At 34.5% G+C, this 13,984-nt stretch overlaps 1 protein-coding gene across 2 annotated transcripts in view; it reads left to right on the top strand.

Moving 5' to 3' along the window:
* Positions 1–13,984, top strand: part of HSD17B4 (hydroxysteroid 17-beta dehydrogenase 4) — a 135,437-nt gene that overhangs the window by 38,827 nt on the left and 82,626 nt on the right. For both annotated transcript variants that reach the window (XM_001378174.5, XM_016423750.2), the window contains exons 8-11: positions 1,234–1,421; positions 4,312–4,403; positions 8,069–8,093; positions 10,206–10,334. In XM_001378174.5, the coding sequence (XP_001378211.3) occupies positions 1,234–1,421; positions 4,312–4,403; positions 8,069–8,093; positions 10,206–10,334 (434 nt within the window). The remainder of the gene's footprint in view (positions 1–1,233; positions 1,422–4,311; positions 4,404–8,068; positions 8,094–10,205; positions 10,335–13,984) is intronic.

A 13,984-nucleotide genomic window follows, 5' to 3' on the forward strand; every position in this document is an offset into this window, starting at 1 on the left:
TACAGAACCAACCTAGCTGCCCTGCCCCCCAATCTTATTCATTTTCAGTGTTAAATGAGATGTAATGTGCTTTGCAATTCTTAAAGCCAGGTGCTATTAAAGTCATTGCTATCTGGGTTTAAATCTGACCTCAGACATATCCTAGCTGTGCGATCCTGAGTAAGTTATTTAAACCTAATTGCCTAGCCATTATCTCTCTTTTGCCTTAGAACTGGTATTAGTTCTAAGATAGAAGGTAAGGGCTTAAAAACAAAAATTGTTGTTATTATTTCAGAGTCCTTTAAAAAAATCTATTTATTTATTTATTTGAATATTTTTCCATGGTTACATGATTCATGCTCTCTCCCTCCCCTCTTCCCTCCCCATTCTTGGAGCTAACAAGGAATCCAACTGGTTATTTTAGTAATTATATATATATATATGTATATATATATATATATATATAATATGTATATAATGTAAATATTAATCATTCCAGTTACATATAACAATTTTTAATATTGGTTTCCCCAAATTTTAAGTTCCAAATTCTTTCCCTTCCTCCCTCCACTTTGCCTCCCTGAGATAGTAAGCAATTTGATCTAGATTTTCCATATTCAATGATGCAACACATATTTCCACATTAGCCATGTTGTGGAAGAAGAGTATCATAAAACAAAGCAAAACAAAAACCCACAAAGAAAATAAAGTGAAAAATAATATACTTTGACCTGCTTTCAGACTTCATCCATTCTTTCTCTAGAAGTAGATAGCATTTTTCATCATGAGTCCTTTGGAATTGTCTTGGATTGAGTTGCTGAGAATAGCTAAGCCATCCATAGTTGATCATACATTGTTGCTGTTACTGTGTCAAATGTTCTCTTGGTTCAGCTCACTTCACAGGTCTTTCTAGGTTTTTTTGAAATCATCCTGCTTGTCATTTCTTATAGCACAATAATGCTCTACTACAATCCAATCACATACCTCAATTTGTTCAGCCATTCCTCTCTTTATGGATATCTCCTCAAATTCCAATTCTTTGCCACCACAAGAAGATCTTTTTGTACAAATGTGTCTATTTAAGAATTCTTAAAAAGCTTACTAATAGTATTTTAAGTCTTTGTCATGATTGAAAAAGCTGATGTCATCATTCAAGTCAGAGTTGATATTTTAAAGAGAGTAGACAAAAGGCTTGCAATTTTAATTTTTAGAAAGACAACATGTTGAGTGTCTCTCTTTTATTTTTTTTTTAAGAATTATTATGACTTCTTCAGCTTCTGGAATTTATGGCAATTTTGGTCAAGCAAATTATAGTGCAGCCAAACTTGGGCTTGCAGGTCTTTCAAATACCCTTGCAATTGAAGGCAGGAAATTCAACATCCATTGTAACACTATTGCACCTACTGCTGGATCTCGAATGACTGAAAGTGTTATGCCACAGGGTAAGTAGCTTTAATTGCAAGTTCTCTAAAGTTGTGCTTTGCCTAAGTGTTTAATTGCTGAAATTTTCTTTTCACCAACAAGCCAAAAACAAGGGTTTTTGGCACTTAGACATTGGTTACTAATCATATTCCATGTTTTAAACTTTTTGTAATAAAACTCCTGAAATAATGGGAATTCTGACTAGGAATCCATGGATATTGTGGGGAAAAACCCTCAATTTATAATATTCTTAGCTTAATGAAAGAGAAGAATCATTCAATTAGACCCATAAAAAAGGAAGACATAAAGGTTTTGAATGTGTTTCTATTTTTAAATTTCTAAGGAATTACATGATTTAATTATAGTACATTTCAACAATTTATTCTTTAGATCAAATTTGCATATACACTTTTAGAAATACTAAAGTCTAAAACATTCCATAATGCCTATGTACATATTTACTGCCTGCCTTTCTCCACCTTGATGACAACTTTGAGCCATTCTGTCAGTAGCCAAGAGAATACACTCTACCCAGTATTTAAGTATACCTTCATTTTCCCAAGAAAGCCTTAATAGAGCAATAGAAATGTTAGCCTCACTATATAATTTCTTGGCCTCCTGTTTTTCAGTTTGTGGACCATCAGGTACATTGTTGTCTCATTTTCTTCTAAATATGTCCCTATAGTGAGCAAACTGCTCAATGGAGTACATTTGAATATTTGTACCCAATGAAGGAATTCTTATCCTGTGCATAGAAAGTAAAGAAATGACTGTATTTCGTTCCAGAGCATCAATAATAATTTGCCTCTAAAGAAATCAGAGGGTTAGTAAACTTGCTTTATTAACCTTCTAAGCAAGAACTTAAATTTTTTTGGTCATGGAAACTTTTTGAAGTCTAGTGACACCTTTAAACTCCTTTCAGAATGATGGTTTTATGTTAACAAAATAAAAGACATCGATTATAAAGAAAATAAATTGTATTAAATATAATCATCTATCTACTATCTGCCTGTCTATCTATCTTCCTACCACCTACCTAGTCAAATTCACAAGCCCGAGCTTAAGAACTTTCTTTTAAACATACTTTTAGGTAGATAGTGATAGTTCATGTTTTGGATTGAGGAATGCAAAGAAGGCCTCCCATATTTTGGGTGGACTTCCTTTGATGGTGTTTTAGGAGGATATGTACGAGAGTGGCGTAGATAGGCAGATGTGGATGGCTTACCAACTATCACCAATTAAATGAGATCACAGATCTATTTGAGTGTAGGAATTTTGCTATGAAATTACCTCTCGTCAGCTATCCATCTGTCTCTCTGTCTTTCCTTGTTTTGGGCAATAACTGGTACCAAGTTTTTAGTAATGGTGTGTGTGTGTGTGTGTGTGTGTGTGTGTGTGTGTGTGTGTGTGTGTAAACCACCAAGATTCACATTTAACTTGTACCAATAAAATCTGAAATAGGAAATTTTTTTCAATTCAATTCATGAAGCATTTGTTAAAAGCCTTATAGCATTATATCAGGGACCTCTAGATACTGTATAAAGCAAAAAAGAAATAGTCCTTGCCCTCAAGGAACTTGCATTTCCCTAGAGGATGACATAAGATATGGAGGAATATATAAGTAAAAGATATATGCAGGGAAAATAGGAAGCATTTTGGAGTAATTTCTAATAATTGTGGGGGCAGGAAAGACCCTGTGGAGAAAATCCCATCAGTGCAATCCTCGAGAGAAGCAGGAGCCTCTCAGAGGTGGCCTGAGGAGAGAGACCTTTGAGTAATAAGAGCTGACCCACTGTACAGAGGCATTGAGGGGAGAAATGTCTTGTATGGCAATAGCAAGGAGGCTAGCTGGGACAGAGAGACAACTTCGAGTGGCAGTGATTTGAGAGCTCAGTCTACAAAGGTGTACTGCAGCCACACTGTGAAGGATTTCAGATGCCAGAGTGAAGCTTGTATGGAAAGCTACTGAGGCTTCCTGAGTAGGGGAATGACCTGGACAAATCTATGCTTTCATTTTGTAGCTATGTGGAAGAAAGAGTTCATAGGAGAAAGATGGGAAGAAGGTACTGCAAGTAGTCCAGGTGATGGGCCTAGGAGAGGGTCAAAGGGGGTGGAAGAACGCAGTGTCAGCAAGAAAGATCTGGCCAGCGACTGAATTATGGGGATGAGATATTGTGCTGAGCTCTTTTGGAAGGCTGAAATATTCAGATCAGAGAAATGGCCGAGTTCCCATTTGAATCCGGGACTTCCTTTCTCCAGGGCTTTTTATCCATAGAGCCATCTAGCTGCTCCACAATTCACTTAAAATTCTAAATGCCTGACTTATAAAGGAACTTTTGAACACTGACTGTTAAGTCAGGCACTGGCTAAATTTTAGGAAGAACTTTGCTTTGAAAAATTAATGCTTGATCATTTGAGTAGACTATGCTAACTAGCGATCTAAAATATGATATGGAGGTAGATTATACTTCCCTACAGATAATTAAGAATTGAGTACATCACACAATTATAGTAGCATGCCAACTCATCAGCATGTATAAGCTCTTGATCTCAGGCAATTTTAGTCTTGTTTCTAAAACACAGAGAGAATAAGACAGATAGGTTAATGGCTGTGGGTGTTGGGAGAATGAAAAGGGCATTGCAGTTTGAATCAGTAGTCCCGAGTTCAAGTTCTAGCTCTACTACTTTCCAATATGTGACCTTGGGAAAGTCGTTTTAGTTTCCTCTCTTGAAAGATGAGGTTAATACTTGCCTTGCTTCTCTGTACAGCCCTGTCTTGAAGAAATAGGATAATACATGTAAAGTCACTTTGTAAACTGTAAGATACTTTATACAATATTAGTATTGGGAGAGTAAAATGCTATATATGTCCTTTAAACTTTATATTTTACTTTTCCATATTTATTTTAGATCTGGTGGATGCTTTGAAGCCTGATTATGTGGCTCCCCTTGTCCTTTGGCTATGCCACGAGAGCTGTGAAGAGAATGGAGGCTTATTTGAGGTACTTTTTGTTTTCCTTCTCCTGCCATTGAAGGGCAATGGATCCTGTGGCGTTTATTTAAAACAATTTATTAAGTATCTCTAAAGGCTATTTAATAGGCCCTAGGGATACAGATACAGAAAGCAAAAAAGCCTCTTCCCTTATTTTCATCTCATTTTTACCTGACAAGGGCAAGAACTGGCAGAAAATAAGGGTAGGGATAATCTTTGTTTAGAGCATTTACTTCTCTTTTCCTCCTCCTCTGTAAAAATGCCATCAGGAACAGAGAGCAGGAAGATGTAAGAACTAAGACTTCTAGTATAGATAATAAAGGGTTGTTCTCAATTTAAAATAAAAAAACCTGCTGTTTGGGCAAGGGGAGAGCTTGCAAGTGTCCCTCTGTTGTAGTTTCAGAGTACAGGAGAGGACCAGGTTTTCTTAAATTCTTAACCAGCCTCTTCTGTCATCAGCCTCAGGGAAAACTTGTCTGTTAAGCTTTTATGTTGCTTACTCTTTTGCAGAAGTAAAGAAATAAAAATAAAAGCATCATTATGGCAGATGACCATTTTTCCACTACTTTTTAAGGAAAAGATTTTCTTGTTTTAGGACTAATACTTGTAGCAGTATATATATTGCTACTATATTTAATGTTTGCAAAACCCCGTTGTTTGAATTCTGTATGGTCCTACAGAAGGTGGATTTTTGATATTACATACATTTTATTACAGCCCAATAGCCTCAGTGAAGAAATAACAGTGATTCAATTATTGAGTTAATGTTTCTTTTAATTTTGTGTTCTTAAAGGAAGTTTAAACTTAATTATAGCCCTTGCTGAAAATAAGTTTTACAAATATGTTTAAATTTTCGAAATATTTAATTTCATATTAGCCCCAAAGTAAGCTGTGGCTTTAAAAAGATATCTCTTTAAAAGGAAAAAAACAAACAAACCCCATGTTTACAATGAAAAATAATTATACAAAATTAACATGTAAAATCAATGAACTAATCTATATGGAACCAACTTCTTTTCTTTAAGATTAAATAAGTACAATTCTGCTATTCACAAATCTAAAGGATATAGGAAATTGAAAAAATGGATCTTTATTTTTTTAACATTACCAAATTTTTCTCCAGTTTCTGTCCCTTTCACCTTCCCATATATATAATAAATATAATATAACAAATAATATTTTTAAAGGAAAAAGAAGAGAAAAATTGAGTAAAACTGGTCATCACACTAAAGAAATCTGAAAATATGTGCAGTGCACTATATCTATGGACTTCCCACTTCTGCAAAGGAGTGGGTTAGTAGTGTCCTCATATGTTTTGGGGGAGCTATTCTCATTTTTTATAATTTTTCAAACTGACTTTTTTGATTATGGTTGTTGCTTACATTTACTTTGTAATCATTATGTATACTTTCTTAGCACTGTATCAGTTCATGGATGCTTTTCTAGGCTTCTTTACATTTATTATTTTTGTCATTTATTAAAGAACAGTAATTCCCTTTATGTATGCCTCACTATCCTAGTGCTTTAAATGGATGTCCACTCTAATTGTACACTGATGGGATGTTGTGACTCAGATTTATGAAGTACCTCAAAGTTTAGTCTTAAGCTACTTAATAAATGCTTACTTTGTTGATTTATTTTTCTCTTTATATTTTTTTTTAACTTGGTAACTTCATTAGTTTGCATGGCTTCAATTATCAGCTCTGTGCAATTGACTCTCAGATCTGTGTATCCTGCCCACCCTAGTTCGTTTTGAGCAGTAATCACATTTTGCCAGCTGCTTATCAGCCATTTTGAAGTGAAATCCTGTAGGAATCTGTGTCTTACAAAACAGAACTTGTTATTTTTCCCTTCTGAACCCAGGTTGATAATCTTGGTGCTATAGTCCTTACATTTTTATAAGCTTAAGGCCAGATATTGGCCAAGATCCCAAATGAGAAAACTAACAATGATCAAATTATTGAGTTAATGTTTCTTGTTAATTTTGTGTTCCCAGAGTAAATTCATACTTGATTATGGCTCTTGCTAAGCAAAAATTCTCGTTTGAATTTTGAAAATATTTAATCCTTTGACAAACCTTGCTATTTCGCCTCTTTTCCATAGATTTCCTTTATTTACTTTCACAGACATCAATTTAATTTAAGTCCTTATTACTCTTTTCTGTGACTATTGAAATAATCATCTAATTGGATTCCATGACTCAAATCTTTTCCTATTCCGTTACATTCTCCACATGGCTGTACCGAAGTGTTTTTCCTAAATTATAGTACGATTGACCTTGTCACTTCGTACACAATAAACTTTAGTAGTTCTTTATTACTTCGAGGATCAAATTTAAACTTTTCTGTTTGACTTTTAAAGCTCTTCACAGCTTGGCCCCATCCCCCTGGCCAATGCTAGGCTCATCTTGTATTGGTTTTGTATATGATTTATATACTTGTATTTGTACTTGTCTCTATGTGCCTGGCACATAGTAGCTACTCACTAAATAAATGGCTATTGGTAACCAGGTTGTGTAGTAGTTCCCTTTAGCACCAGAATTAGAGTCAAGATAAACCCAGTTTGAATGCTGCCTCAAACATTTATCAAATGTCTGCTGCCCCGCTGCCCCCCTCCCCCCCGCAAGTCACTTAACCTTTTTGTGATCAGTTTCCTCACCTGTAGTGTGGATATTAATAGCATCTTCTTCACTTGGTGGTTGTGAGGATTAAATGAGACTATATAGAAAGCATTTGTCAGGCTTTAAAATGCTATATGAATATTAACCATTATTTTTGTTGTTGATTTACCAGTTATGTTTCATATGAGTTCAGATCCTTTTCTACTCTGAGATTATGTTATATCATGATTTTATGAACCTTGGAGAGAATTTTACTCAGGTTTCTATCCCCCCCCCCTTTTAAAAGTGTCTCAAAGCAAGCATTTTCCCTACTTTTATAGAGGAAGTCTTTGTTCTAGGTTGTGAGAACCATTACAGTTTATGACTGCTTTGTTGTTATTATTATTGATGACATAGAAAAATACATGTAGTAAAGAAAAAACAAATGGGCTTCCAAACTATGCCAAGAACTGATCATACTATATTTTGAAAAGTGGACTCTGCAGCTTTCTGGCAATTATTTTACTTTCTTTTAGAAGATATTTCCAATAACAAATAGCTTTTGATTTTAAGTATTGAATTTTGAACATATGGTGGCATCATTTGCATACCATGGATGAATTTTCCCTCTCCAAAATATCTTTTTCAAATTAGTCTGCATTGCAGACATGGAAGAGATTGTAGATTTTTCAGCATAGGAAAAAGTGACTTCAAACTGATTCAAGATAAAACGTTTTCTCAGTAAATATTCTCTGGGTGGGTCTTTCTTTTTCTTATTTACAGAATTCAGTTCTCCATCCCTTTATCAGATATTTTATATTGTGATAATAAATAGTAATATATAATTATCATATAATGAATCCTGGGATATATATGGTATTATCTATTTGTTTGCTATGTATGCTCACAATATGATAAAATTGTAAACTAGATTTTACTGTATCATATCATTCATTCCTATCCCTAGGCAAGTGCCTTTTCTAGGTAGATAGTTGGTTTATATTTTATTTTAAAGTTTCTTGAGAAGATTTTAAATCAGATAATGTTGATTTTTTTTTTCCTCTCTCTTTTCCCAGGTGGGAGCAGGCTGGATTGGGAAATGTAAGTGTCTCTAAGTTGTTGGTTTGTCTGATTGTTTCTAGCTCTTTAAACCCAACACTGTCAAATATGATCCTACTTAGAACTCATAGAGAACTTGCTAGGAGCTTTTGAGGGCTAGCTTTAATTTGTACCTTCTTTCTTTATGCCACTTTGACCATTTGTATGTCTGCATGAACATACATTTTTAGAACATGTAAATGTCTTAAGTTCACCTATTCCTCAGTTCCATAACATTTTTAGAGTTTCCTCTCTTTCATTATCTTCATATCACTGCATAGGGAGCTCTTTCTGTTCTTTGTCTCTCTCCTGATCACACTGTCATTCTTCTGAACCATGATCACTTTTAATAGTCTCTATCTCTATCACCTCTGGCCATCTCTGCCTTCTTTGATACTTAAGAACAGGAAAGGGAAAGGTGTGATAGCTGCTTTTGTTGTGGCAAAGAAGACCATTACTCTAGACTGCAGTCTTGAGAGAGGTAAGGTAATAATAAACTGGTAGTCTTCCTTTGCCCCAGAGTTTCATGTTCTTCTCCTTCTTGGAGTACATAAGAAATATGGGTATTTCTGTTAGTCTCATGTAATAGATATCTTGAACTTGTTAACTGTCAAGGTTGAACTATGAGGAATAGCTAGTGTTTTTCATGGTTATTTATTCTTCTGGATGTCTTTAGCAGAAGAAGCAAGTTGTATCCTTGTTTCACAGCATTTTTTATAAATAGTGGTGACTGAGAATCCTTTTAATACCATTAAGACTTGTTGCAAAGAGGAGAAGGATAAGAGGGAGCCCACATAGGGCAACATAATAACTCTTAGTTAACTGAGTTTTTATAAAAATTGCCCTCTTAGGTTTCCTTAACAGGTGAGGAGTTAAGGATTTTTTGGTATTATTTCTGCTTAAAAAAAGAATTAATTATTTTGATAAATATGTAGCATAATTTATTTTTAATGATTAGGAAAAAATGTTTAAATTTTTTCTTTTAAAATGGAAAACTTTAAAAAATTTTTATTTAAATTATTTTGAATATTTTCCCATGGTTACATGATTCATATTCTCTTCCTCACCTCCTCTCTCTCTTCTCCTGGAGCTGACAGACAATTTCACTGATTTATACATGTCTTATTACTCAAAAACCTATTTCCATGTTATTCATATTTATAACAGAGTAATCATTTAAAAACCACAACCCCAAATCATATACCCATATAACCAAGTGATAAATTATATGCTTTCCTTCTGCATTTCTATTCCCATAGTTCTTTTTCTAGATGTGGATAGATTTCTTTTTCCTAAGTTCCACGGAATTGTTCTTGATCATTGCATCACTATTAGTGGCATGGTCTATTACATTTGATTGTTCCACAGTATTTTACTTTCTGTGTTCAATGTTCTTGTTCTTCTCATTTCACTCTACATCAGTTCATGAAGGTCTTTCCGGTTCATATAGAAATTCTCCAGTTCATCATTCCTTTCAGCACAATAGTATTCCATCACAATCATATACCATAATTTTTTCAGCCATTCCCTAATTGAGGGACACCCCCTCATTTTAAAATGGAAAACTCTTAAGAGGGTAAATTGTATTTTTTCTGGATGCCTATTTTTTTTCCTGATCTAAAAAAATAATTAAGAATATTTTTTCCATGGTTACATGATTCATGTTCTTTCCCTCCCTTCTTCCCTCTCCACTTCTGGAGTTGACAAGCAATTCCATTAGGTCATATATGTATCATTATTCAAGATCTATTTGCAATAGAGTGATCATTTCAAGTCAATCCCCAACTATATCCCCATTGAACCATGTGATCAATCATGTGTTTTTCTTCGGTGTTTCTACTCCCACAGTTCTTCCTCTGAATGTGGATAGTGTTATTTCTCGTAGATCCCTCCATGTTGTTCAGGATCACTGCATTGTCACTAATGGAGAAGTCCATTACATTCGATTGTACCACAGTGTGTCAGTCTCTGTGTATGATGTTCTCCTGGCTCTGCACCTTTTGCTCTGCATCAATACCTGGAGGTCTTTCTAGTTCACACAGAAATCCTCCAGTTCATCAACTAGGTGCCTATTTTAAACTATGTGATTTGATGTCTTTCCTTTTTATTCACTAGTACGTTGGGAACGAACTCTTGGTGCCATTGTCAGACAGAAAAATCAGCCAATGACACCTGAGGCTGTGAAGGCTAATTGGAGGAAGATCTGTGATTTTGAAAATGCTAATCACCCTCAGACTATCCAAGGTAAAGTGAATCACTACTTCATACAACTGAGGCTAGGGAACGGACAGGGGTCCTCCTTGGTTGAGACATAAACCTCTATTTTAATTTTAATGATATAGGAATTCTATAAAAGCCTGTTTTCTGCTTCAGTAAATCGTAAAATCATTGAACTTTTGTTTCTAGGTCCTTAACATGAATCTCTTTAAAACTGATGGTAAAAATTTTTGTAAAAGTGTATTATCCAGCTAGAATGTCAGATTCTAGGACAGATTTCCTATATGATTTTCCTTAGGGCTTCTCTATTAAATAGTTTTGGCTGCGATTTAAGGATTATTAGTTCAAATGTGGTTTTTAGATGTAGTAGTTACTTTGTAAGCTCTAACAACTCTGTAGGCACGCTATTAATTTGAACTTTTATTGCTCTGATCTCTGTTATATAAGAATAAGTCTCACGAAAGAATAATTTGTTATTTGTACCACTTCTGTTTTTAAATTTTCACTTTTGTTCACAATTTTCTCCTTTTGTGTGATTGAGAGTGTTGAGCTACTACATTTGCATTTGTTACATTTTTAGAATTAAATAGTAGCATATAATAACAAAATATTAAAATAGAATTCTTTACTGTCCTGAATGTGCTGAGCCCCACAGCAGTCTTGTGAGGTAGGTACTACAATTGTTATTGTAAGAATATTACTAATGAGTGATCTGAGACTTAGAGAGATGTTAAATTATGTCCTCATAGTCAGAGACTGAATAAGCGTCAGACTCCAAGTCCATCACTCTTTCCACCACAGCATTTATTGTTTAGTATGTTGAGGGGAATATGGCAGCCTCTTAAGTGATTTATGGGCAGGAACTGTGTCTTGTTCTTCGTCATATCTCTCTCAGTGCTTTATATGCTCAGGGCAATTGATAAAGATTTGTTGGGTGATAAGAATTTCAGTGGCATCACCAATTTCCTAGTCACTCAGGTTCAAAATCTTGCAGCCATTTTGTCATCTTCCTTCTTCCCTTTAGCTGCTTAATCACTAGATTTCTTTGTTCGTGCTTTCAGAACTTCTCCCTTATCCAGAACCCTTCCTTTTATTCCTTGTCATCTAACATGTTGTTTACTTTAATTATCTTTTAATTGATCTCCTTGCTTCTGGTTTCTGGGTACTTCAGCTCAGTCTATATATTAACATGAAATTTACCCACAGAATAAAATCTAGGCTTTTCAGGGATGGTTTTCAAAGTTCTAAGCAACATGGATTATCCAATCTCAGTGCAAACCTGCTTCTTCACTCTATCAGTTCATGGAGGCTCTCTCAGTTCATATAGAAATCCTCCAGATTATCATTCCTTACAGCACAGTAGTATTCCATCCCCAACAGATACCACAATTTGTTCAGCCATTTTCCAATCGATGGATCCCCTCATTTCCCAATTTTTTGCTACCACAAAGAGCATGGCTATACATATTTTTGTACAAACATTTTTCATTATTATCTCTTTTAGGTACAAACTTAGTAGTATGGCTGGATCAAAGGGCAGGCACTCTTTTAAAGCCCTTTGGACATAGTTCCAAATTGCCTTCCAGAATGGTTGGATCATTTCACAACTCCAGCAGCAATGCATTAGTGTCCCAATTTTGCCACATCCTCTCCAACATTTGTTATTTTCCTTTACTGTCAAATTGGCCATTTTGCTAGATGTGAGGGGGTACCTCAGAGTTGTTTTTATTTGCATTTCTTGAATCAGGAGGGATTTAGAACACTTTTTCATGTGCCTATTGATAGTTTTGATTTCTTTTTCTGAAAATTGTCTATTCATGTCCCTTGACCATTTGTCAATTGGGGAATGGCTTGATTTCTTGTACATTTCACTCAGTTCCTTATAAATTTGAGAAATTAGACTTGTCAGAGATTTTTGTTATAAATTTTTTTTTTCTCCAGGCTAAATTACATCCCCAGTTCTTACAGAAGATCTTCATAAGTCTCTATATGTAAACTATTATGTTAGGCATTGGGAATATAAAAATGAGAATTAAATAATCCTTTTCCTCAAGAAGGTACTTGTGGAGGGTGGCCCAGTGGATTGAGAACCATGCCTAGAGATGGGAGGTCTGGGTTCAAGTTTGGCCTCAGATACTTCCCAGCTTTGTGACCCTGGAAAAGGCACTTAATCCCCATTGCCTAGCCCTTACCACTCTTCTGCCTTGGAACCAATATGTAATTTGATTCTAAGACAGAAGGTAAAGGCTGGGGAAAAAAAAGAAAATACTTATATTCAGATCAATGGAATCAAAGCCTTTCACTGGCCTCTGGTTGTTTTTCTCTGAATGTTTTCTAGCTTCTAATACCTAATTATAATAATTTACATTAATATATTACAAAAAATAAAATTTCACTCTATCTCATTTAGATATTACAGTAACCCTGTGAAGTGTTAATTTTATAGATGAGGAAAATTCTGTTTTTTTTTATAAGTTTTTCATGTAATGCTCATTTTGCACTCACTTGGTAATCTTATTAACTCTTACAGGTATATTTACAACAATATGCAGTGAAAATGTACATGACTTTTATTTATTAAACATCTGTTTTATTTATTTATTTCTTTCATTTATTTTTAATACTGATTTTAAAAAATTTGAGATCTAAATTCTCAACCCTAAGCACCTCTCCCAAACCATTGAGAACGCAAGCAATGTGATATCGATATTACTTGTGAAATTTTCATACTAGCCTGAACATGACTTTTAAAGTATTAATGTTCTAATAGTTGCATATTTTCTGACATGCTTATTCATATTAATTTTGGTTTCTAGGTAGTGAGTCCTTTTAAAAATATTTTCCCAATACATATTTTAAAAATATATTAAATATTAAATTATGCATTTATTAAACATTTAACCATGTTCCATGCACTGGAGAAATTCTCTCTGCTCCTGCTCCTGAGGCATTCACATTTTAATGAGAGAAACATGTAAAAATTATGTACATTTAGGATATATTAGAGTAGACTGATGTCTTAGAAAGATGACATTTACATGAGGTGTGGGTGAGTAGGGGAATAGGAGAGGCTTTTTGGAGAAGACGGTCTCTGAACTGAGTCATTGCCACGGGTGAGGTCCAGCCTCACTTGTGACTCCAAGGTTTCCCAACAGGTGGCGAGCGATCAGTAAAAACAATAATAAATGGAAGACAGCTTAATTATTAAGTCCATGGGACTGCTTTGCATCTGATAGCTGCTCCGTCATCCCCAGGCCTGGTGTTTAAATTTATACCCATTTTCTTGGCACACAGATACGTTACCTAACACACATATTCAAAGAGAGATAATTGGAAAAGTGATACATTTATTTTTAACAAATCATTTGATTAAGAGTCTATATTGTGATTACAGACAATATACAAGATAAATCACTTCGTCACAGGTGGCTTAATTTTCTCATTACCCTGTGAGAAGTTTTAAGCTTACAAACAATCAAGGAAAATTACTTATTACTTTTAATAAAGTGGAATAATCAGAAGTTCTTAAAAGACAATTCAACAATCATACCATTGATATTGAGGGGTACTGGGAACACAATTCAAATTTAGACTGATCATTTTTCAAGGCTTTTACTAGGGAGTTTCTGAGTTACTGATTTGTGTAATCGAATCACTGAGGTATATTGAAACTTGAT

This window comes from Monodelphis domestica, chromosome 7, assembly GCF_027887165.1.
Source record: "Monodelphis domestica isolate mMonDom1 chromosome 7, mMonDom1.pri, whole genome shotgun sequence".
NCBI classification, from domain to species: domain Eukaryota; kingdom Metazoa; phylum Chordata; class Mammalia; order Didelphimorphia; family Didelphidae; genus Monodelphis; species Monodelphis domestica.